Below are 26,828 nucleotides of genomic sequence, written 5' to 3'. Positions count from 1 at the left end.
GCTTCGAATGTTTTCATACATTTACTACCTGTCCTGAGAGAGCCTCGATGTCTATAGAGCAACGTGCTGCTCCCATGACAAAATGATCCTCAAAGCCACCTCTAGCTAAGAGAGCGAGACCCGCTATTGGGCTAGTCCCTGATATCTATGGCATATGCCTTGAACGTAAAAATGAATTATGTCATGCATATGGCAAAGTGAGCAGCTTGAAAACCCTTATTTTCCTTGACCCCGGAACTACAAAAAACTTCATCTATCCAGAATTATTGAAGCAGATGCACTTTGATTATGATGCAGAGGGTGGAGAAGTAGAAGCTAAGCTAGCCACGGGGCAAACTCAAAAAGTGGCACTGCTCATTGGTGCTCTTCCAGTGGGTATCCAAGATTATCACGGAGAAGCCGATCTCCACATTATGAAGTTGGGCAATTGCGACGTTCTCTTGGGCATGCCTTAGCATGACAAGAATGATGCGATTCTCCACATCCGGAACCGAACCATTAACTTAATGTAGAAGGACATGCCAGTTGTCCTCAAAGTTCGGTTGTCCGAACAAAAAACCTGAATGAATTTTCGACTTATTTTGTAGTTATATACTTTTGAACTATGTTTGAGGAAGTATTGTTTGATATGGATGGTATGTGTTTTAAACCTGTCTTGGTGCCGATTTGAACTATTTGACTCTGGTTTTAAATATTGGTTTCATTGTTTGGTAATTTACTCCCCGTTGGAGTAGTGAGAAATGTTGTTTTGCTATTGTCTAAACCTCCGAACGACGCAGACCAGGATGTCTTGGGAGCATTTCATTGTATGCTGGAAAACCTCCGAAAGACGCAGATAGGATGTTTGGGGAGCATTTGGTTGTATGCTTGAATCTCCAAGCTCTGGGGTGGAATTCTGCCACTCCGTGTCGCGTGTGCTCTCTCTTTTTCTGTTCAATTGTTGTTGAAGTGCTAAAAGTCTGTTTCGTCTGTTCTTTTCTGTTGGCAAGTGGTGCCCGTTGTATGACAAACATTCCCCCCCCCTCCCACCCTTCAAAAGAATTGTAATTGTGGGAAAAATGCCTAAGGACAAAATCTTTCTTCAATAGACACTCGTTGTATGTACCCATGTACTAGACTCCACAAATCCATCACTTTTACAAAGACATCAATCAATGATCAAATCACATTTTTGTCAAAGGTCTCAGATACAAATCATGATCATTGTAACATATTTAGCAATCACATCCAGGCCGCGTTGATCTTTTCACGGATATCTTGATCTACAGAATCTCGTTGTTACCATGAGACTCATATCCTTCTTTTTACATGTCAAATGCAGCAAGAAAAGTGTGTCGTGCTCTCAATTGTGGGTGCTCCTCTGTGCAATATTCATGAAACCTCACTCCAAACAAAATGAAAGCACTTTAGAGCAATGGAACAAAGCAAATTCAAAAGACACACCAGAAGACTCATAACTCAATGGAACTCGACTAACTCATGGAACCAGTACAGACACTGGCTTGCAACACACTCAGCTCTAAGCCCAGGACTCACAGGTACAATGGGAGTGTTGCGGCTCCAAATGTGCAGGGAGAGTGCAGATGTGCGGTGCTAGACATAAGACACAAGACTCTAGTCTCATAGAAAGTATGATATTCCACAACTAGAACCAGTTGAGTATATATATCATATTAAGGCCGTCGACTCGCACAGCCATGGCGCTATGCACGAGCAATTTCCTCACAAAGGACTCTCTATGTTGACTGCATCTATGTCGGGTGGATGGGCTGCTGAAACCCCTGGGGATAATAGTCGACTTGTTGAGATCTAGCACATCCCATAAACTTTGTAGAAGAGCCCGATTTCCCTTAGCCCATAGGAGTTTGTACCTACCTCCCTATAAAACGCCACCCATATCCCATAGCAACCTGTGTATGGTAATCTCTAGTGTTTTGTTGTTGAGTCTCCCTATCTTCTTGCAATAGCATTTCTAGAAATCCTTGAACTTGAGCTTTGAGGTGGTCCGCCCGATGATTTGGGATTTCACTCTCAAGGCCTAGCGCAAAGCAAATATTTGAGCACGGCGGTCCACTGTTGCGCTCTCAACGACATGCAAGCATCCCTTCATGGCCACATAGGTGGCAGAGGGGCGTTGGCGAGTAGTAGCTAACCTCTCTGCTCCATGCTCAATGGTAGCAATGGTGCTCCTTGCTATGTATATAGCCCACTGTTTGAATTAGAAACTCCACAACCATGGTGGGGTGCATCAAATTGTGCTCTGATTACATGTGGGACAGAGGCCTTGCCTCGGATCATGTGGCACAACATAACGACCTGGGGTCTCTCTAGTTTTAGATTGTAGTAGTAGTAGTAGTATTTTGTTCCACTTCTAGTTCTTTTCTAGTTCTTTTGTACCCAGACATGGTATTAGATTCACTATTTTGTAACTGATTGGTCTCATAGGTCATTTTGGCCTTTTGAAGACGTTAATATAACATTTCATTTCATTTCATTTCTATCTACCTTCAATCCTCATTCGAGATTCCTGGGGCCAAAATTGGTGCTGCATACATGAGGGCTAGTGTGATCAAAGTATAAAAAAGGCAGCCCTTCACATGGAACTGTGACTGGTAGCACTGTCTCTCTAAGGTAGCAAGTGCGGCATATCCTCTCATGAGCCTGGACTGGGCTGCCTATCGTATCTCAATCGTTTGAGGCATTTAAGGAAAAAACATCTTATGGTAGATTGTCCTTTAAGTCTGGTTCATATCTCTCAAGTTATTTATGTAATTTGTAGTATTCATGATTGTTCTATGATGTATGTTGGCCAAACCTTTCGAACTGTTTTTGTCCGTTTTCAGAAACACGTAAGAGAAGCGAGAAAAGTTCAAAGTAAAAGCACTCTACATGAAAGTGTGAAACCCTTGTATGCGGCAATAGCAAAACATGGCTATGAGTCTTTCCGTTGTTTTCCTATTGAGCACTTAGAGGGTAATTTTAGAAACTCTAAAGAGTTTTATAAGCTAGCGTGGCGAGAGTTGTTTGGATGAGCATACCTTTTTTCCCTAAAGGTTTCAACTTGGAAGGAAAGTCTTCTTTACGTAAAAATAAGACAATTTACCACAAGAGACCTATGCTTTGGCGAAGGCATTGCAACCCGAGTTAGTTCTTTCTTCAAGTCAGTCTAAAGAGCTTGGAATAGGTTCTTGTTTAGATCCACATTTTATACCTTGAATCGATCCAATTGCCTTGCACTACAAGGTCTCTCTAAGGCTTCAATCTCTAGAATTTAGAAGTGATACCACAAAGTTTTTGCATATAGGGATTATAAATGGATATTGATTTACCTATCTAGAGTCATGGAGTTGGGTTCTTTTTCTTATAAATTATTTGAGAGGTATAGTATAAGGATCCTATTTAAGCTCTTGTATACCCTTGAGAACTACTCTCATGAAGATTTGGAGTCAAGAAAGTCTCATAGTACTCAACTTCGAGTATTGTTAGGTAAATTTCTTAAGTCCAAGTGTCTTAGTCTGAAAAATCTCTTGGTTGGAAAGAAATATTTGTTGATAACTATCTTCACCTCCCCTGACTTAGACAATATTAAATTAAGCTCTATTTTGAGATCTCAAGAAGCTTTGGATGCTCTCCTTCTTGTGTGACAAAGGTATGGAACCATCCCCTCGTAGCTTTCAAATATGTGAAAACTTTAGGACAAAAAGCTTTTAGCTATAGTGACATCAAATGTAATCTTAAAAAGCAAGAAAGACTAGCAATCTCAAGTATCGATTACCCTTGTAGTAAAGTTTCCTTTTCTTCATACGTAAATGGAGCTTTGGGTCATGTAGTTTTTGCCGAATGTTCTATTCTTTCTTTTGATTCCTTGAAAGATCTTTTCTCTAGAGGTATTCAATATAGGCTCCCTTTCTCGGGATAACTCTTCCCTTCTCAAAGCCATTGAAGAAGGAATTTTTAGTTTCGTAGTAAAGTTTGAGGAGTCTTTAGTAGTTCAAGGTGTTTTTACGCATTGGAAGTCTACTGTGCTCAAGAAAGCTTCTTTGAAATTAGTATCTTGCTCTAGGAATCTTTCTTGAGGAAGGAATAGCTTATCTTCTTATGATAGTTGTTCTCCTAGGAAATTTCATCATGATTTTGTAATCTCTTACATAGATAAGTCCTATATTAACTTTGTTGTTACGTGCAAAATGTTCTATTTAGAATGCTTGTTAGGTGAAGTAAACTCGCAAACTTGCAATGGTTGTGATCTTTTGATGCAAAAGGTTATCTTGAAACATCAAAACTTTTGTAAGTCTTTTGGTTTCAAGTCCCAGCTTACATTACCATTTTTGTATACCGTTTGGAAGTTCCACAAAGTTTCTATAAAACTTAGTTTTATAGCGGCTTCTTGTAACACCTCCCTGATAAAGGTTTCCAAATGGCATAGTTATTGTTTCAAAGCCATTTTACCCAACGTAAATGAACTTCGGAAAAATTTGCTAAAGGAGGCAGATGTACTTACCAATCCAAGTTGGATTTTAAATGATTCGGTAGATGTGATGCTTGTTTTAAAGTTTTTGCACTCTTCAAGAAGCATGAAGGAGAAATCTTCTACTTTGTCTCCAAACTTTTGATTTTACAACACTATATACGAAGCTAAATTTGGAGGACCATAAATTCTGAGTCAAGTCTCTTATTTTAAACGCTTTTGCATAAAAGTTTGAGAAGGATAGATATAAGGCATTGCTAGTAGAAAATTAAGCCTTGAACTTTGACTTCTTATGGTTAAAGAGTAAGAATGTAGGCGTAGACAAAGAAAGAAAGAGATTCACCAGGATTGTAGATGACATTAACATCATACTTGGTTAGATTTTCTTCTGGAGAATTTATATATAACCGTCGGTGACTCTCTTTTCATTTAAACAATTGGTATCCCTATGGCCACCAATTGTGTTGTTTTTTATTGCTAATCTCCATTTTTTTACTTATGGGTTTGATTTTATGGAGCATCTTGTCTTTCCTAACACTTGCCCAATATTTTTGCACAAGTTATGCAATGCAAGACGCTTTGTAGATGATCTTTTATTCTTGAAACTCCTTCTTTTCAAGATTTTATGTACTTGAACTCGAGTTCTGTAGGTGGTTGTCCAAGCTATGCATGATAAAGGTGATAATCTCATTCTTTGTGTTTCAACAAGCAGCAAAATTGAGTTCACATATTGTCAAGTTTGGATCTTTGTACTTCTTTGGTTATTTTCAGCCTCTTCTTTGTAGGTTTGTTGTAGTCTTTATTTCTAGTATTTAGCTTACATTAGGACTTAAGAATTTGTTCCTTTAGAAGTTGTGTGGAGTTTGATTTCTAGGATTAATTCTTTGAGATGTCTTATTCTTTTTAGTTTAAAATTGAGTACTTGTTTCAAGTTTTACTTGGGTCCCTATGCCTGTGCCTGCTTTTCACAATTTTATAACGATCCAAATGGTTTTGTTCATAGCGTCAATGAGTTGCAGGATGCTCGTCTTCTTCTTATATTTTCCTTTTCTTTCGGTAAAGATCGCTGTTCTGATCAACCAAAAGAATTTTCGACATTTTTCATAGCGGCATATGGGTGCAGTTGCAGGGATGCTCGTCTTCTTTCATGTCTTCCTTGTTTGGGTACACGGCAAAGATAGAAACTTAAGGACTTTTTATCTTTAGCAAGTGACTCAAATTACATTTATTGGGATAATCGAAGTTTACAGCCCATTTTCACAAAAGCTAATTCAGCTTGGAGTCTTGTCTAGTGAGACTTGGTGGACTGAGAGATTACCTTGGGGGGAGATTGGGTGGGGGGGGGGGGGGGGGGGGGGGGGGGGGGGGGGGGGGGGCTAGTCATCTTTGTCACATATGGGCAAGTTCTTTATACAGTCAGAGCACCTCAACTGTAAAAAGTTTTCACAAGCACCTGTTTCTTTCGTTGTACATGCTCAAAGACATGTCTTCATCGCTTTATTAGTTGTCTGGAGCCTCAACATTGTTGTTATTTCATCTCTGCAGATTGAAAGGGGATGATGGGTGCCAAGCTAGTGGGTGTTTTAGAATACTCAACACCATGCATACGTCCACTTGTTTTGGATGTCATAGATTTTTGGCCTGTGTGGTAGGTCTCTGGCCAGGATCCTCACAGAAGAGTGAGTGAACATTGGTTTTTGCTCTTAGGCACCTTTCACACCGACTATTGTGTCCAGGTAGTGGAGTCTCAGGTCTCTTACATGCCTTTCACTCCTCCATTTGTCGTTGAGTGAACTCTGTATAGTTTTTGTAGATTCTTTCATGATCTGTACATTTCTGTAATGGAAAAAAATACAGAATTGTTACATTCATTAAAGGGCTAAAGTTGCCTTCGAGATAGAATGTGACATACAAATCATGTCAACATCCTCTTGATCTGTGTGTATGATAGCAACAACTTTATTGGTATCACGTTGATGCCATAGGTTTCATGACCCTTGAAGTAGAGAGTTGAAAGTACCGAATCAAGTAGCTGTATTTTAACCATGACGGATGAGCCCATATCTACCATGTTCGAGGACTTTGGCTATGGCACATTTTCTTACAGTTTGATGACGTGCCACTGAGCAAGAAGGCGGTTCCTTTCATTTTTGAGGTTCAGTCTGCCTCTTTTCGATTGTTGATTGCAATCAGACATGTCAGCCATGTAGCTGTTGTAGTTGCCACACAACAATCCAATAATGCAACTCTCAAAGATGGTCTGTCTTTGTATACAAATGAAACAATAGAGTGAATGTTAGTTTGGCTCTAAATAAGAACATTAAAATTGCCCTCTAACAACCAAAAGCTTTGGCAGGTATGGACAACCGGCACCATGGGGGAACTCTCACCGGTAATGTAGTTTGTAGCCTGTTTTCTTGTGTCTTGCTTCCTCATTTTTTTCTTTTCTTTGTTGTTTCGCCTGGTCTAGTTTTTTGATGTTCGCATCAACATTTTTTTATTTGAAAAGAAAATGTATTTAACTGTCTAGGTTGTGGAGATAGATGGCCGTATCATCGGTGATGGCAAAGTTGGGTTGATAACAAAGAAACTGCAGGGCCACTATGCAGAATTGACAGAAAATCAGGGAGTTCCAATACCAATCAACAACTGCTCTTGATTTAGTGCATCTAATATTAATAGATCTCTGAAGGTTCAAAATGCAGCATTCTTAAATGAAAGACTGTGTTCTCTCAAGCATATCAGTATGTGGTATTCTTGAGCTAGGGGTATTACTAAGATTTGTGGTGGTTGACTTAAATTCCACATCTCTGTTATTCTTGATTAAAGTATAGTGTCCTATCCCTGTACTTGCTCCAAAGTTCTTTTAGTGGTGTACTTGTGGCAGTTGTGTGAGCAATGGGAAACCAAAAGTTGTCAAGAGTGTCCTGAGAGAATTGAACTGAAATGATATAATAACGTCTTCAAAAGGCCAAAATGACATATGAGACCAATCCATTACAAACTGGTGAATCTAATACCATGTCTGGGTACAAAAAAGAGAGACGAAAATAAATCTAGAATCTCTACTAGCTAGAACTATGTGGGGTATGTGTGATCATTGATACAATTGGTGCACAGAGAGAGAGAGAGAGAGAGAGAGAGAGAGAGAGAGAGAGAGAGAGAGAGAGAGAGAGAGAGAGATGATGTTGTATTTACGTCCTCGGGGGGCCAAAATGACCCATGGGACCAAAAAATAAATAAAATCTACAAGAGGCTCCCCTCATGTGTGTAGAGGGGGTAGTGGGCTAGTAGCTTTCTTGTGTGTTAGTGTTGTGTGATGATCCAATACTTTGGCAAAGTAGATGCCTAAAGCTACTGGGGAGGGGTGTGTCCGAGAGAGAAGCTCCTCAAAGGTAACATCTCCTTGCAATAGAAATGGGAAATCAGCACGGATGTGTGCGTATGCTGGGCACTCGATGGTGACATGGGCCTCGCTTTCCACTTTGTTTAAATTGCATTCTGTGCATGTCCTTCTATTTTCCTTAATATTCAGCCACCCTCTTTTTTCAATCTTGAGCATGTGTGATCGCATCCGCATCAAAGTAATGGCCCATCTTGCCCGGTGGGACATAGGTGTCCTGATATGCATCTGGGTGTCCCCAATCTTGTAGGTCTCCCAATATCGTGTATTGATGTGTTTACCGTAGTATTCAAATTTGGACCTGTGTACTACTGTACTCCATCTAGTGTGTAGGGCTTCAAGTATGCTTCTCTCAAAATTCAGCCCATGCTCATGTTCAGTGCCTTCCTCTATGTGTATGTCCACATGGTCTCCCACATTCCATCTAGAGAACCATTTCCGTATGTCTTTTACGAGACTGGATGTGAGAAATTTACTCTTGTAATTTTTTTGCGGTTTACATCCGGCTTGCCATGCCATGTGGGGTAGACGGCTCTCCGGCATCATCTTAACTTTCATGAGGTATCTGTGTACCCTCTGTAAGGCTTGCATTTCCAAGGGTCTCTTTCCTATCTCCAAAAGCATCATTGAGTATGGGGTGGTAGTTTTGATCCCCATGTCTACATAGGAATTTTTTATGTATCTTTTCAATGTCATTCCAAGTGCTAGCGGGGATACTCCCCCCCCATACCTCTACACCGTAAAGTATTGTTTGGACCACGCATACATCAAATGCTAGAGACTTGATTTCCCGTCGCCTTGTGACACTTTGCTTGCACATGTTCTCAAATTCATAGTATTTTGCTTGTCCTGCATCAATTCTGTTTTGCGCGCAACTTCCCCATGCATGGTTTGAAGGTACATAGATGCCCAAGTACTTGAACCTCTCAACCGCTTGGAGTGCTTGCCCGTCATACATGATGATGGGCTGATTCTCATTTCTACATGTGTGGACTGACATAACCTTTGTTTTGGCTACATTGACTGACAAGCCCGTTGCATTGCAAAATGCATGTACTGCATCCAAAAGTTTCTGTAGAAGGAGTGCCTTGTAGGCAAAGAGAACCACATCGTCGGCATATATGAGGAGCAGAAGCATGAAAGTACCAATGCTAGGGTGATCTCCCCCCTCTCCCATAGCCTTGTTAATGAAATCATCAAGCTCATCTATGCATAGTCCAAAAAGCGTAGGTGACAAAGGGCATCCTTGTTTAACTCCCATAGTGCTCCTAAACTCTTGTGAGAAACTTGTGTTTGTCTTGAGTTTACATCTGACCTCTTGGTAGAGACGTCCCACTGCTGCCCTGAGATGCATAGGAACTCCCAGAGTTTCCATACGTGACCATAGCCCTTGATGGGGTACTGTGTCAAACGTTTTCGTGAAGTCCACAAAACAACAATACAGGGTTTTGCCTTTTAGCCTGGTTTCATCCATCAAGACCCGGAGTGTGATAAGGTGGTCTATCGTGCTGTGGCGGGCTCTAAATCCTGCTTGTCCAATGGCACGTTTCCCGTTATTTCCAGCCCATGTGCTAAGATCTTTCTCAATAATGCTTCCAAATAGTTTTGCCATACATGAGCTCACCATGATGGTGCGATAATTAGTGAGAAAATTGCGGTCACCTCCTTCAAAGAGCGCTTTCACCCAGTTTTCTTGCCAATCTTGGGGTAAGTATTGGTTGATTGCTTGATTCATCATATGGTGTATCCATTTCTTAGCCTCAATACCTGACCATTTCAACATTTCAGAGGTAAGATGTAATGTGTCAGCTGCTTTCCCATTCGCCAGGCTTTTGAGGCCTTTAATGACTGCCTGGAAGGTGATGGGCTTTGGATCGCCTCTTGAGTCCCCAACGGGCCATACAAAGTTTGTAAATAAGCATACATTTCATTTAGGCTGAAATCTCCCATCACATCCCCTTTCTTCCCCTTCATGTTACGCCAAGCCTTCTTTGGCTCTTTCTTGAACCTGTTGAGGTCTTGTTATTCTTTTGAGAGTTCATACATGCGTCTCTTTTTCCACTTGAGTGTATTGTATTCTCTAGAAGCCCATTCCCATTCAGTTGAGTGTTGTGCTAAGCCTCTCATCTTGCGTTTGGTCTCCTTGCATTCTGCATCAAACCAAGGATTATGAGGTAAACCCTTCCTGGTCTGTTTACCATTTTGATACTTGCCCATAGTAATTTTTGCCGCTTCCTCCATTGCATGTCGGAAGATCTTCCACGTCTCTTCAATGTCACAAGGCATGTTCCGGTTAAACAGTAAGCTATCTAAGAGACTAGCATAGTCCTCTTTCTTCGTGAGTTGCATTTTGTATGACCAATTTGGTGTATTCATTGTGTTGACAATAGGCATACTGGGCATGTGTAGGCATATATGAATTGGGGTATGGTCGGAGGTTGGTAGCCTGCTACCCACTTCAAAACTATGGACCAATTCCAATGCATCGTATCTCACCAAGGCATAATCATTTGTACTCCTCCCATGATTTGCCGTGTAGCAAGTGTATGATCCAGAATGTACGAACTTATCTGCACCATTCATGGCTACAAGCTGCATTGAGTTCATCATACTTATCATGGCTGACCCCTGTGCATTCATGATGTTATCACTTGAACATCTATCCCACATAGAACCAAGTATAAGTTCCCCATTCTTATCCGCAGGATGCATTGAATGGTCTGTCAATTGTACCTGTGTGTTTCCAATCCGGGCATTCAAATCCCCAAGAAGGACAACTGCTCCCTCTTGTGCATATATTGCAATGTCTGTATCATAGGTCAGGAAAGGGGTCATTTTTGGATAGCTGGTTTGTGTTATAAAAAGGTGACTCTCGATGCGGGATATAGCATCCTGCAACAAAGATCAATCCTTTTGATGAGCAAACCTTAACCCATATATAGCGCTTGTGGTCATCGATCTTGCATACCTCAACCATCTTTTGAAGCTCTTCCTTATACATTACAGCTACACCTCCTTGTCCTCGCATTTTGGTACCATTCCACCATACGGAGTGCTTGATATATCCACTAATGTCCGGCAGCCTGCATGTGTTTTGTTCCCATGTTTCCAATAGGAAGAGTATGTCAGCTTGTGGTAGAATATCCACCAGCCCTTCTCCCTTATGCCATGGGAAACCTCTACAATTCCAGCTTGTTACCTGTATGGTTGTGATCCCATGGATCGCGTGCCCCTATGCATTTTTAGGCGGTGATGCTGGTTTTTTCTCCTTGAGACGTTCCTCATATGCTTTCCTTCTTGCTACCTGTTGTGTCGGTGTTCTATCTTCACTTACATAGTACTGAGTGCCTTTCAAGTAGAAGCGTGCAGTTTCCAAAATTATGGCCCTTTTGCGAGCATCCAACATTGTGCATACAACTGCCCTATGAGCATCAGTCTTCTTCTGACCCACTCTATGTGCCCCATATACCCCTGCATCTTGCATATCAAGCTTTTATGCTAACAGGGTGGTAACGTCTACGTTCAATGAAATGACTGTTTCCTCCTCAGGTTCTGGCATGCCTCGTATCACAATGTTTTGGGATCTTTTCTCCCTTTCCTTGTATTCGGTAGAATCCTTATGCGTATACATACGAGAGAGAGAGAGAGAGAGAGAGAGAGAGAGAGAGAGAGAGAGAAATGAAATGAAATGTTATATTAACGTCTTCAAAAGGCCAAAGTGACCTATGAGATCAAAAAGTTACAATGTGGTGGATCTGATACAAAGTGAGAGTAGCAAAATGACAAAACAGATATACTATGGAATCCTGGGTGTGAACGGGGCAGAGCAGCTAGCTGGGGTAGCTAAATCACAAGAGATCCAGCATCGGCCGTTGGCGGATCTCATCAATCTCCTCCATGGTCAGTAGTTTGACCGGGCGTCGTGCACGTCGGGCCAAAGTGATCCGAATCCTTTGATGCAGCCTCCGTCAGTGCTTTGTAGTCCTCCGCAGTCGTGGGCGTCTGGATCTCCCCAGCTCGGTCGCTCGGTCAATCAGTGTGCCTCTAGTGTGAGGCGACGAGCTCTGCTGTGGTAGTAGCTCCTCCGGGTGTCCAGTGTCTACTCTAAAGAAGTTTGTGATGTGTCTCTGAGACTGGCTAGCCTCTCCTCTCATCAGGCTCTCTCTGTGTCGGCGCAGCTCGAGTAGAAACAAACCCAAGCATCTCTGATCCTCGTACTGCATGACTCTGGAGAGTGGTCCAAAGCCCTCTCTAAACAAGCAGTGGAAGCGGCCTCGTATCTCGTAGTAGACGGGGCAGTGGCATGTGTAGTGCAACTCTGTCTCTGGCTCCATGCCACACAGGGGGCATGTCCTGGCCTCTGTTGGTACCCCACTGTATCTCCCAGTCTCGATCCGCAGCTGGTGTGAAGATGTGCGTATCTGGCCAATAGCACATCATATCCCATGAGACAAGTGAGTGTCCATGTATCTGGGCCTCATCACAAAACCGTCCTCTGTAAGTTGGAGAAGATGCTCTCTGTAGAAAGCCATCTTCGTGCCCAGCTCCTATGCTTTGGCTGTATCCATGTCCTCCTGATGTCTAGCTGAGCCAAGTCCTGTCGGATGAGCCTAGTGATCTCGGACTGTGTAAGAGTGAGAGAGGGTGCCTCTAATGAGTACTGGAAGGGGGGCAATCTGTCTATGCTGAACCCATGCGCCTGAAACCATGATGTCATTTCACCATACCAGCATGCTGTATCTCCCTGCATGGCTAACTGTCGAGAGGACTCAAGTGCAAGGCGGGCATATCTGTCTCTGGGAAGTTCCCACATGCGGTGTATGAAGGAGACAGATCTAGTAAGTGCCTCGACTACCAGTGGGGGAGCAGCTAGCTCTGCTCGGATAATGGCACGTGGTATTGAAGCCTTGGCTCTAATGAGCCGCGAGATCATAGAGACCAGAGGCTTCTCCATGTCCCCCCACCCATCAGTGCGACCTGTCCTCCCGTGATGATCCAATGAAGGTCCCCATATCTCAGCTCCATAGAGCAATGCAGACGCCACTAAAGTGTCAAATAGCCAGAGCTTCGTCCGAGGCTCCTGAAACTAAACCTATGAACACATCCTCTCCAATCTGCCTAACGCTGCATGGGCTCTGGTCAGTCTAGTCTCTGCTGCTTTCCTCAATGAAAATGCTGGTCCACTAAAAACCACTCCAAGGTAAGTGTAAGAATCTGAGAGAGAGAGAGAGAGAGAGAGAGAGAGAGAGAGAGAGAGAAATGAAATGAAATGTTATATTAACGTCTTCAAAAGGCCAAAGTGACCTATGAGACCAGAAAGTTACAATGTGGACAGAGTCAGAGTAACAAGATGACAAAATGATAGAATGACAAAATAAAATACTAAGGAATCCTGAACTGCTAGGTGTGAACTAAGCAGCTAGCTGGGATAGCTAGATCACAAGAGATCCAGCATCGGTCGTTGGCAGATCTCATCAATCTCCTCCATGGCAGTAGTCTGACCGGGCATTGTGCATGTCGAGCCAAAGTGATCCGAATCCTCTGATGCATCCTCCGTCGATGCTGTGTAGTCCTCCGCAGTCCTGGGCATCTGGATCTCCCCAGCTGAGTCGCTCGGTCAATCAGTGTGCCTCTGGTGTGAGGCGACAAGCTCTGTTGTGGTAGTAACTCCTCCGGGTGTCCAGTGGCAGCTCTAAAGAAGTCTATGATATGTCTCTGAGACTGGCTAGCCTCTCCTCTCATTAGGCTCTCTCTGTGTCTGTGCAGCTCGAGCAAAAACAAACCCAAGCATCTCTAATCCTCGTACTGCATGACTCTGGAGAATGGTCCAAAGCCCTCTCTGAACAAGCAATGGAAGCGGCCTCGTATCTCGTAGTAGACGGGGCAGTGGCATGTGTAGTGCAACTCTGTCTCAAGCTCGATGTCACACAGGGGGCATGTCCTGGCCTCTGCTGGCACTCCGCTATATCTCCGAGTCTCGATCCGCAACTGGTGTGAAGATGTGCGTATCTGGCCAATAGAACCCAGCTCCTGTGTTGGCTGTATCCATGTCCTCCTGGTGTCTAGCTGAGTCAAGTCCTAGCAGATGAGCCTCGTGATCTCGGACTGTGTAAGAATCAGAGAGGGTGCATCCAGTGAGTATTGGAAGGGAGGCAATCTCTCTATGCTGAACCCATGCGCCTGAAACCATGATGTCATCTCCCCATACCAGCATGCTGTATCTCCCTGCATGGCTAACTGTCGAGAGGACTCAAGTGCAAGGCAGGCATATCTGTCTCTGGGAAGTTCCCACATGCGGTGTATGAAGGAGACAGATCTGGTGAGCGCCTCAACCACTAGTGGGGGGCAGCTAGCTCTGCTCGGACAATAGCACGTGGTACTGAAGCCTTGGCTCTAATGAGCCGCAAGATCATAGAGACCAGAGGCTTCTCCATGTCCCCCCATCCATCACTGCGGCCTGTCCTCCCTTGATGATCCAATGAAGGTCCCCAAATCTCAGCTCCATAAAGCAATGCATAATCCACCAAAGTGTCAAAGAGCTAGAGCTTCGTCCGAGGCTCCTGAAACTAAACCTTTGAACACATCCTTTCCAATCTACCCAATGCTGCATGGGCTCTGGTCAATCTAGTCTCTGCTGCCCTCCTCAATGAAAATGATGGCCCACTAAAAACCACTCCAAGGTAAGTGTAAGCATTTGTATACTCCACTGTCTCCTGGCCGTATGTGAATGCTGGCGCTGATCTCCTTATCCACTATGGGGTGGTATTAAATACCATGACCTTGGTTTTACCAAGGTTGATGGACAAACCACTTTCCTGAGCAAACCTATGCAAAGCATCCAAGTGACATTGCATCCCCTCCAGAGAGTCGGAGATCTACACAATATCATCAGCATATAGCAATAGTGGAATCCATGTCCCTTCCAGCTGTGCACCTCTATCACCATCTCTCTCAATGTAGTCAGAAACCTCAACCACATACATACCAAATAGAGTAGGAGAGACCGGGCAGCCCTGCTTCACCCCAATAGTGGAGGAAACCGGTGTAGATAGACCCTCCGAGGTGCTGTAATCCGGGCATCAATCTAGCTCTGGGCAGTGTGTCAAATGCTTTGCAAAGCTACAATAGATCCGTCTCCCACGTGATCTGCCCGAGAGAGAGAGAGAGAGAGAGAGAGAGAGAGAGAGAGAGAGAGGGAGAGAGAGAGAGAGAGAGAAATGAAATGAAATGAAATGTTATATTAACGTCTTCAAAAGGCCAAAGTGACCTATGAGACCAGAAAGTTACAATGCGGTGTATCTGATACAAAGTCAGATTAACAAAATAAATTAAAGTAGGATAACAAAATATAAATACTGCGGGATCCTAAACTAAGCAGTACAATGTGAAGACAATGTGGGAGGGGAGTAGAGATCCATCTTCATCTGCACTCTGGACGACGAAAGAGTATAGCTTGAATATTTTGCCATAGCCTCCTTCGAAATTGTGTGGCTCCTCTCCTCCCTCGGGGTCGTCTAGAGAGAGAGATGAAATGAAATGAAATGTAATATTAACGTCTTCAAAAGGCGAAAATGACCTATGAGACCAAAAGGTTACATGTGGTGAATCTAATACCAGGTCTGGGTACAAAAAGTACAAAGGACTGAAAAGAAAATAGTGGGTAGGGGTGGGGTGAAAGCTGATACAAACGGAAGACAAAGGGTGAGCTGATACAATGGAGCTCTCTGACAGTCGAGGCATCATATACATATACATCAGTATCCGGGACGGCTCCTATGTTGCGCCAGTATGGTATGGATCCTCTGTCGCAGTCTGCGTCGATATCGAGAGGGCCCTCACATCTGTGGGCGATGGGACTGCCCCAACTCTATCGCCTGGTCAAGTAGTATTCCTCTGGTACTTTGGTGTTGTTATGATGTGAGGGCTGCTCGAACTCCTCCGTCTGTGACTGAAAGAAATCTGTGACCTTCCGTTGTCACTGGATCTCTCTTATTGTACCCCTCTTCAAAAGGTCCTCTTTGTGTTTGTGAATCTCCAATAAGTATAATCCGAGGCATCTCTGATCCTGGTATCTCATGACTATAGAAAGTGGCCCAAAACCCTCTCTGAATAGACAGTGGAAGCGGCCTCGTATCTCATAGTATACTAGGCGGTGACTTATGTAATGTAGCTCTATCTGTGGCTCTATTTGGCACACCTGACACTCAGCAGGTACTCCTCTAAATCTGCTTGTCTCGATCTCTATTTAATGTGAGGATGTGCGTATCTGACCAATAGCACATCGTATCCCGTGGGATAGATGAGTATCCATGTATCCTGATCTGATCACAAAACCATCCTCCGTGAGTTGGAGAAGATGCTCTCTATAGAAAGTCATCTTCGTACCTAGCTCATGTGTAGGTTGTATCCATGTCCTCTTCGTATCCAACTAAATCAAGTCCTGTCTAATGTCTGCCCTTGTGAGGGGGATGGAGGGTGCATCCAGAGAGTACTGAAATGGGGGTAGCAGGTCCATACTAAAGCCATGTAACTGAAACCAAGATGCCATCTGTGCATACCAACATGATCTATCTCCCTGCAATGCCAGCTGTCACGAGGACTCTAGTGCTAATCGAGCATATTTGTCTCTAGGGAGAGCCCCAAGTGCTATGCATAAATGAAATTGATCGAGTGAGTGCCTCCACTACCAATGGAGGAGCAGCGAACTCCGCCCTAACAATGTCATGTGGTATCAAGGCCTTGGCTCTAATCATCCGAGAAATCATAGACACCAATGGCTTCTCCATCCATCAGTACTGCCAGCTCTGCTATGATGATCAATTGAGGGGGCCCCCCATATCTCCACTCTGTATAGCATGGCCAAAGTGACCAAAGTGTCAAAGAGCCAAAGCTTTGTCCGAGGTTTCTGGAACTGAACCTGCGAACATATCCTCTCAAGTCTCCCCAATGCTGCATAGGCTCTGGCCAATCGTGTATCTGTTGCACGCCTCGGAGAAAATAAGTGTATGTATCTCTGCATACTCCATAGTCTCTCGACCATATGTAAAAGTGGGGGCGGACCTCCTTACCCACTGCACCGTGGTGTTAAACACCATTACCTTGGTCTTACCAAGGTACACAGACAATCCACTGTCCCGTGCAAATACATGCAGTGCATCCAAATGACATTGCATCCCTTCTAGAGAATCGGAGATCAGCACAATATCATCAACATATAATAGCAATGGAATCCATGTCCCTGCGAGCTGAGCACCTCTATAACCCTCTGTATGTACAGAATCTGAAAACTCATCTACATGTATCCCAAAGAGAGTCGGAGATAGGGGACAACCCTGCTTTACCTCAATGGTGGAGTAAACCATGTCGGACATACCCTGAGTAGTGCGTTCATGTTCTACCACTGTCCTGTATAAAGCTAAGATCCCCCAGATCAGCTCTGTGGGCACCTCCATGTCTTGCAATCTGCGTATGAGTCTGGCTCGTGGCACTGTATCAAAGGCTTTGTGGAAATCTACAAAGATACAATATGTCCTCCTGCCATGGTGTCTACCCTCCTCAATAATGGCTCTGAGTGTCAAAATCTGGTCAAGAGTGGAGAAACCTCTCCTGAATCCTGCCTGTCCTGCTGCTCGTATGCCCTCTCTCTCTGCCCATCCACTTAACTCATGCTCAAGAATTGATGCATATAACCTAGCCAAAGTGTGACCAACCATGATGGTTCGGTAATTCCCGAGAAGCATAGGATCTCCCGACTTGAAGATAGGCACAATAGTGGACATACTCCAAGTCTCAGGGAAACCCTCATACATGGCTCTATTAAACATCATAGCAAGAGGCTCTACAAGCATATCTCTGGCATGGATAAAGTGCTCTGCTACCAGACCATCATGATCCTGTGCTCTTCTTGTCTTCATCTTGTCAATGGATTTCCTTACCCTCTCAGCAGTAAAGAAAGTACATGTTTCTAGGCATGCTCTGGAGGGTCAGGCAAAGGTGGCTGCCCCGATGCTGTATAGAGAGATGTAGCATATTCCCCCATGTCTCTGTGGAAGTGATGGCTGGCAGTGGAGAGTGCTCATTGAAAAGCCTTCATGCCTCACTAGAATCCTGACTCATAAACAGCTGATACAGATCACGCTCTAATTGAGATAGGTAAGCCCTCTTCTTTCGTCGCACTAGGCGGCGGAAGATAATACATGACTGTTTATGTGTAGTAGTACCCATGAGCACCTCTCTCTGTAATCTGATCCTCGTCTCTCTACACTCCTCATCATACCAACTGTTCTGAGGCATGCTCTCAGATTGTCTGTGTGTAGGCTAGTTGTGGGGGTATGCCTCTGATGCTGCATCATGCAGTGTCTGTGTCAAAATCTGGGTGAGCTCATCTAGTGGTCGTCCTGGCTCCTAAGTGCATAGCTACCTGTATATCTCATCAGTGTACACATGATCCGTCTCCCTCGTGAAGGTATACCGAGTATGTGTGGAGGCCTCTCCCAATGGAGCTGTGTTGAACTGGAACGATAGAGTGAAAGACAAGAGAGCATGATCGACTGCTACCCCGACCGGTCTAGTTTCCACCACGAAATCCTGAAAGGAAGAAATGAGTCCTGGCGGAGCCATAACACAATCCACTGTACTAGCGCCATGCCGATGTGGAAAGCATGTAAAACCACAAGCTGCAGGGAATCTCTGTAGGCCATTCAAAATGGCCAATCCATGTGCAGTCCCTATATCAATCAAGTATTTGCCATACTCAGTGTGCTCCTCATCCTGTGATAACCTAGACAGGCCCATTTCTGAAATATCAAGCTCCCGCATCAACTCCTCTGAGGTATCATAGAATATTATCTGGTGGCGGGCAGTCCTAGCATTGAAATCCCCCAAGATAATAATGTTGCCGTCTTTGGAAAACTCCCATATATCATCATCTAAAATAGAGAAGGGGGGCTGTCCTCTAGGTGATGCGTATACTGACGTACTAGGAGAAAAATAGCAAATAGCGATGTAGAGATATCTGCCTGTCTCTGTCTTCAGTCTCACCCACATGTACCTCGCATGCTCATCCCTCCGAGCTATATGTATCAAAGACTGTAGCTCCTCCCTGAATAAGACTGCCACTCCTCTTGAACCTCGTCCTCTACGCTCTGATCGAGTCTCATATCTGCAAATGAGAGAGAGAGAGAGAGAGAGAGAGAGAGAGAGAGATGAAGTGATATATTAACGTCTTCAAAAGGCCAAAATGACCTATGAGACCAATCCGTTACAAACTTGTGAACCTGGTACTATGTCTGAGTACAAAAAAAGAAATACTAAAATGCTAGAAATGCTACTAGCTTGTACTGAAAGGAGACGGAAATTGTCAAGAGAGCATGATCCCACTGCTACACCTACTGGTCTTGGTCCTACTGTGAAATCATGAATGCACGGAATGAAGCTCGGATGTGCGATGAAATAGTCCATTGTGTTGGCCCCATGCCTGTGTGAAAAGCATGTGAAACGAGCCGCTCTAGGAAAACGTTGTAGGCCATTAAGTATTGCCAGACCATGTGTAGTCGCCATCTCCGTCAGATGTCTCCCATACTCTGTCTGCTCTCTATCTTTGAATGTCTCTCCTACATCCAATTCTTTAAGCATCTCCTCCAAAGTGTCATAGAAGAGTGTCTGAGCATTGCCTGTCTGGGCATCGAAGTCCCCTAGGAGGATGATGTCACCATCCTTGGAAAACTCCCATATGTCCTTGTCTAGGATTGAGAAAGGTGACTGACCTCTAGGCCCAGCATAGACTGATGTACTGCAGGAAAATAGCATAAGGCGATGCATAAAAACTGGCATGTGTCAGTCCTTAGTCACCCACATGTATCTAGCATGATTGTCTCTTTGTACAGTGTGTAGGAGTGGGTGTAGCTCATCTCTGAATAATACTGCTACTCTCCCTGATCCTCTGCTCCCATGTTCAGATCCTGTGTCAATCCGGCAAGCTGTCTCCCATCTATATCCTATCATATGTGGCATCATCTGTCTAGGGGCGTGATGAGTCTCTGAGAAGAATATAGTGTCCATGTCCCGAAAGCTATCCTCAAAGGCCACCCTACCATCCTACCATCTTTGTAGAAGGCAGTCGTTCCCTTCTCCCTTGTTGTACTCTCTAGCATCACCTCTCTCATGTGAGCTAGTTGTGAGAGGGTGAGATCATCACCGAGAAAAATACCTGTCTTCTTGAGGGTTGGCCTCTTCTTCAAGAACTCCTCCTTCTCCTCCAAGGAGGGGAAACGTAGTATAAGTGCTCTTTGCTTCAACTCGTGGGAATTTGATAAAGTGTCTAGGAGGAACTAAGAAAAATTCAAAGCAAAAAAGATAAAATAGAGTTGTAGGGCACTTTGAGGGGGTGACTAGGAGCTCTCTAGCAAAACAACGATTCAAACTCACGAGGGATTAGGAGGGTAGAAACATCATCATCGTCGTCGATGTCCCAAGATGTCCAACATCGATCAGTGTGGTGGATCTTGTCGATGTCCTCCATGGTAAGTACTCTGACTACGCATCTCCCGTGCTGTAATAGAGTAGTCCTGATTTCTACCGTAATCTTCTTCAATGTCTTGATGCTCCTCGTAGTCATGGGCGTCTGGATCTCCTGAGCTCAAGGGCTCGACCAATCAATGTACCTCTGGTACGGGTGGACTGAAATCTCCCGTGGTGGTTGCTCCTTTGGTTGCATAGTAGCTAGTCTGAAGAAGTATGTGATCTGTCTCTCTCCGCTTGACCCCCTCAGGAAACCCTCTATATTGTCTTGGTATAGAACATAGAAGCATACAATTGTCAATGAACACTCCCCTTGCAAATAACCAAGAAGGTCCGGGCTATGAGCTATTCAACGGACTCTCTCATCACTCTTCCCGCAAATAACCTAAAAAGGTCCGGGCCATGAGATATAGAGGCCTTTTACAACCAAACGCTCCCCAGACTGCAGCCTACGTCGCTTGGAGGTTCCAAGAGTACAACTAAACGTTCCCTAGACCACAGTGTGCAACGCTTAGAGGATCTACCACTAAGATGAACACTCCTCGTAGGGAAGCCTGAGCCGTAGGTATTCTAACATTATCAAACCAATTTTATCTACAACACTTCTCCGGAAAAATCCCTAGTCATGAGTAAAGCACAACTTTCCAATCACAATTTCCTCTTGAATACTCCCTCTAGGAAAGCCTGAGCCATGAGTATCCAAAATTTTTCCAACATCATTGAAACCAACATTGAAACTAGAATCAAGCAATCTCAATCGGCACCAAAACAGGTTCAAAACAAATAAATTCCATTTCAAACAAATTGCAAACGTATTCTAAAGCATAATTTCTAGCAGATGGTTCTCCTCCTTGCAACAGAGTGGATGTTCAACTCTATGGTCTCAATGCTTTTAGATGCATGTTCCTTCCTAATGTTCCCTGTTATCAGCACACAATTATCAAGAGTTCCAAAAACATTAATTTTACACATGCGAAAATTTGCTGCAAAAAACCTTATTTTTTTCAAAATTGTCGTAATCAAAATCCGCTCACATCAAGGCGCAAGGCTTGTCAAGAGGATCAACTTTCATTTCTGTTGCATGTCCAAATTCTGAGTCAGTGAAGAGATTTTCAGAGGCCTCAGCACCACTGAAAAGCATCGAAAAGCATGTTTTTTTTGTTTTTTTAGGGCAAAAAGGAACCCCTCCTTCGTCACCTCCTCCTCCTCTTGTCATTTTTTCGTCATCTAACTCCATAGCTTCCATCTGTAGGTCCATGTAACTCGGGTTTTCTCCCGAGGGGAAAAAATTTGTAAAATCTGGAAGCGCCATCTTGCTTTGTCTTCTCTGGAGGACCGGTATGCTTTCATAAGAGCACACGCCTGAAGCTCTGATACCATTGTAATGGGACGGGCACCACGTCCCAATCTGAAAAGAACAGAATGAGAAGACTTTAGGTAGTTCAAAACAACTGAATTGAAGAGAGAATCTACACGAGACATTGAGTGGCAGAGTTTCACTCCCACACTGTGATGGACCCCCCTTTCAATATTTCTTTATATTTCTTCAATAGGTTACAATGTTGGAACCTTGCTTTGGTTCACCTCTCGGTAGAATGCTAGAGAGAGCCTATCCCACCTATTCAAAGGCTCTAGCCCATCCAAAAGCGGTTACATGAAAAGCAGAACTTCTAAAAGCTCCGAGGCCAACAGCATGCATCCCCAAGGGGTTGTTCGTACAGCACTAGCACATCATCATCATCGCAATTTGCGGAATATCCGTACAACAATCTCGTCATCACCATCACTAGGCGATTTGTATTGTGTGTGTTTTCTTTAGTCTCTTAGGCTCCATCGGACGGGGTACTTAAGCTCTTGGGAGTTAGGATTTTTAAGGGCCCTCTTGACTAGACTTCATAAGTTGGAATTCCTTTGCTTCTTCTCCTTTTGCTAGGGTTTAGGCCCCTCAATCGAGATGTGCAAGTTAGCCGGCTTCTCGGGGCTTGCCATGTTAGTAGATCGTGATAGGAAGTCTGTCCTTACTGAAGCCATGTAACTGAAATCAGGATGTCATACATGCGTACCAGTAAGATGTATCTCCCTATGACGCTAGTTGACATGAGGACTCCAAGGCTAGTCAGAGATACCTGTCTCTAGGGAGATCCCAGATAATATACATGAAGGAGACTGACCTAGTAAGTACCTCTACCACCAACGGGGGACAACTAAGAATCTAATGTGGTATTGAATCTTTGGCTCTGGTCATCCGAGATGTCATAGAGACTAATAGTCTTTCGATGCATCTTTATCCCTCAATGCGGGATACACAAAGCCCTCATATCTACACTCTATAAAACATAGATGAAGTCACTAGAGTATCAAAAAGCCAAAGCTTTGTTCGAGGTTCCTGCAATTGAACATGCGAACACATCCTCTCCAGTCTCCCCAAAGCTGCATACGCTCTAGTGATTCATATCTCTATTGCTCTCCTCAAGGAAAACATTGGGCCACTAAATACCACCCCAAGATAAGTGTATGCATTTGCGTCTCCTAACCATAGGTAAAGGTAACGGGACGGCACCATGTGCCAACAAAAAAAGAACAAACTGAACAAACTTTAGATGCTTCAAAACTACTGAAATGAAAGAGAGACACTTCACACTAGACACAAAGTGGTGGAGTTCCACCCCTAGAGTGCATTGGCTCCATCGGCCGGGGTTCCATAAGTTGTTGGGGGTTAGGATTAAAAATCCTAACCCAATTTGTTATTTGGGCCACTCGGCAAGAATCTATGAGTTGGTGAGGAGTTCTTCTTTTGTTCCTTCTAGGGTGTAAGCCCCTCGGCCGGAATCTGCAGTTGGGCTAGGGTCTTCAGTGGCTTGACACGTCAGCGGTTTGTGGTAATAAAGTTGGGTGCTGGCCTGGGTGCTGGCCTCCCAACCCACTATGGTGTAGTGTTAAACACCATGATCTTGGTCTTGTGAAGGTTCATAGACAAGCCACTATCTTGAGTAAAAATGTGCACGGCATACAATTGACGCTACATTCCCTCTGCCGAGTTGGAAATCAACATTATAGCATCAGCATATAGCAACAATGGAATCCACATCCCTGCGAGTTGTGCTCCTCTGTCACCCTCCCTCTCTACGTAATCTGAAATCTCATCCACATACATACCAAAAAGAGTAGTGGAGAGTGGGCAACCTTGTTTCACCCCAACAGTGGAGTAAGCCAACTCAGATGTCCCCTTGGGAGTGCGAACTTTCCCCACTACTATCCTATTGAAAGCCATGACGCCCCAAATCAGCTTTGTCAACACCCCATCTCCTGTAGTCTGCACATCAATCTGGCTATGGGAATCGTATCAAAAGCTTTGCGAAAATCCACAAAGCTACAATAAATCCTCTTCCCATGTGACCTGCCCTCCTCAATAATAGCTCTGAGTGTCAATATATGCTCCAGGGTAGAAAACTTCCGCTTGAAACCCGCTTTTCCTCTCTCTACTGAGTTGTTTCTCAAGAGTGGATGCATATAGCCTACCAAATGTGTGTCCAATCATGAAAGTGCGATAGTTCCATAGGATCTTGCGCTTTGAAGATAGGCACAATAGTGGACATACTCCAAGTATGAGGGAGACCCTCACACATTGCTCGGTTAAACATCATTACTAAAACATCTGCAAGCATATCTTTGGTATGTATAAAGTGCTTTGCCACTAGGCCCTCATGATCATATGCCCTCTCCATCCTCATTTTGTCAATAGCTTTCTTCATCATCCTCGCAATAAAGAAAGTGCATGTCTGTGGGCATGGCTCTAGAGGATCTGGTAAAGATGGCTGCCTCGAGACTATGTAGGGGATGTTGCATACTCACCCCAAGTCTCAGTGGAGGTAATGGCAGGGGGTGGGGAATGCTCATGAAAAAGTCTCCATGGCTCATCCAAGTACGGACTTAGAAATAGCTGGTACAAGTCCTGCTCTAGCTGAGCAAGGTATGCCCTCTTCTTCCGTTGCACTAAGCGCCTGAAGGTAGTCCGTGACTATCTGTAGGTAGTGACCCCAAGCGTACCTCCTTCTGAAGTCTCAATCTCGTCTCTTTGCACTCCTCATCATACCAACTGTTTTGGGGTCATGCTCCCAAACCGTCGTGTGTGCTCTGGTTGAGTGTGTGGGTATGCATATGTTGCTGCATTGTGCAATGTCCTTGTAAGTATCATTGTGAGCTCCTCTAGTGGCTGTCCCGGCTCCTCTGTGACAATCGTCTGTAACTCCCATCTATGTAAACACCATTAGTCTTTGGAGTGAAGGTGTAGCAAGTAGGTGCAGATACTCGTGCCACCTGAGGTGTACTAAAGTGAGCAGAGAGTGCGAGAAGCTCATGGTCCATTGCTATACCAACAAGCCTAGGGCCAACTGTAAAGTCTTGAATAGAAAGTATGAGTTGGGATGAGTCATGACATAAGCAACTGTGTTGGCCCCATGTCTATGTGGAGAACAAGTGAAACCATCCCTCTGCCAAGAATTTTTGTAGGCCATTAAGTATAGCCAATCCATGTGCAGTCCCCATATTTGTCAAGTATCTCCCATATTATGTGTGTTCCTGATCTTGGGACACTGACGTCTAGCTGGCTCAACATTTCGTATGTAGTGTTATAGAAAACTATCTACGAGTGGCCCATCCTTGCATTGAAGTCCCCTAGAAGGATGATATCCCCTTGGAGAATTCCAATGTCATCATCTAAATCTGAGAAAGGGGGCTACCCTTTGGCATAGAGTGAAGTGCCGGGAGCAAAATAGTATCTAGCAATAGATAGGGGTCTGTCAGTCTGTGCCCTCAATCTCACCCACATGTATCTAGCCTGCTCATCTCTACGAACAATGTGTAAGAGTGACTGTAGCTCCTCCCTAATCAAAATTGCTATCCGCCCCTACCCTTGACGTTGGAGAGGGGGAATGGGGAACACACCTAGAACACACATAGTTGCCTCGCTATAGCTCAAAGCATTCACAACACCCCATCCTCTCAGAAACACCTTCAAAAGATAGAATTCGCACTCACAAGTGCTGGGGTGTAGTCCAGGTGGCCGTGGGAAACCACCCTTACTTAACTTTTTTCCCTTTTCAATATAGGGAGAGAAAGTGAGAGAGCTGATTACTCTCTCACTTTCCTCTCCACGAACCCAACTCCCTGTGCAACTTCTCCTTCTACTCCAATCCCCCCCTTCTCTTGCATGCTCCCCTCTCTTGCACACTCCACACTAGCAACACTACAATTGGTATCAGAGCTGATGGACGGCCTAGCGGTGTGCTCCATGGCTATGGAGCTCGAGGCGTAGATCTCAATTCGAGAGAGCGGATCCGACAGAGACGGTGGTTACGGAGTAAGCGGCCATGGAAGCTTGAGTGGAGCTTGGATTGAAGGCATTGGAAGCTCAAGGTGGTAGGATTCAGCACTCATGAGCAAGGGCAACGAGCAGGTTCTGAAATTGGGGTAAGCACGGAGGCCGTGTGCAGGGGAGGTCTTGCAGCATTGGAATTGAGCAAACTTGGTAGCAAAAGAACGAGCAGCAAAGGAAGCAAGCTTGGGGGCGAAATTAAATGCTGCAAAAGACAAGCTATGGTGATGTGGGTTCGATCAGGAGCTGTGTGTAGTGGGAGCCGAAGCCATGAATTGATGCAAGGTTTGGTCGAGCAGATAGTACACAAGCGGATGCACAGATTGTTTGGGAGATCTTGTTCTGTGAGCTGCACGTACCTGCAACTCGACTGCATTTCACAAGAACAGTAGCGAGGATGCCTGCAAGACATTGGCAGTGGTCTCGCACACGTGATTTGGCGCAAGGGTTACATTGTGCTCCCCACCTACCTGCCCACCTACAGGATCGGTGACTATGTGGACATCAAGGTGAACGGTGCACAAGGGCATGCCCCTTAAGTTCTACCATGCCGCACGGGCGTCGTCTAAAACGTTATTGGACGAGCCATTGGTGTTGAAATAAACAAACAGGCGTCATCAACTGATACAGAGGCATTTATAGAGAGAGGGAGAGAGAGAGAGAGAAAGAAAGAAAGAAAGAAAGATTTTTAACGTCTGTCATGCCGAAATCGGCCTATGAGACAAATCAAATGTACATGGTGTGTATGTCATCCGTCTATCGGAAAGACAAATGAAACAAAACTGAACTGAACTGATACAAAACTGAACTGAATGTAGGTAGTGGGGTATCTGAGGAGGGATGGAGCTCTATCTCTAGGGGTATATGCATGTCTATATGCTCAAGGTAGTACAATCATGAGAATGCATCAAGCTATCTAGCTCCATCTTGTACTAATGGGGGGATGTAAGATGTGGTACATGGGCGGGTCTGGTGCCAAGGCTACCCGGATGAAAGCTGTCGGGTCGGCCCTCATCTGGGCCACTCGCTCCTCAGTGGCACGGCGCTCCCGGGCTCGGATCTCC

General features: G+C 44.5%; 1 protein-coding gene across 2 annotated transcripts in view; it reads left to right on the top strand.

Annotated features, from left to right (window-relative positions):
- LOC147452440 (branched-chain-amino-acid aminotransferase-like protein 2) overlaps positions 1-7,388 on the top strand; it is a 198,262-nt gene extending 190,874 nt beyond the window's left edge. For both annotated transcript variants that reach the window (XM_086518141.1, XM_086518139.1), the window contains 2 exons: positions 6,825-6,860; positions 6,999-7,388. In XM_086518141.1, coding sequence (XP_086374267.1) covers positions 6,825-6,860; positions 6,999-7,127 — 165 coding nt within the window. In that variant the 3' untranslated portion in view covers positions 7,128-7,388. The remainder of the gene's footprint in view (positions 1-6,824; positions 6,861-6,998) is intronic.
- The last annotated feature ends 19,440 nt before the right edge of the window (positions 7,389-26,828 follow it).

This window comes from Adiantum capillus-veneris, chromosome 8, assembly GCF_014529385.1.
Source record: "Adiantum capillus-veneris isolate H3 chromosome 8, ASM1452938v2, whole genome shotgun sequence".
Lineage (NCBI taxonomy): Eukaryota > Viridiplantae > Streptophyta > Polypodiopsida > Polypodiales > Pteridaceae > Adiantum > Adiantum capillus-veneris.
Note: the sequence above shows the minus strand (reverse complement) of the source record. Positions and strands in the feature narration are given on the sequence as shown.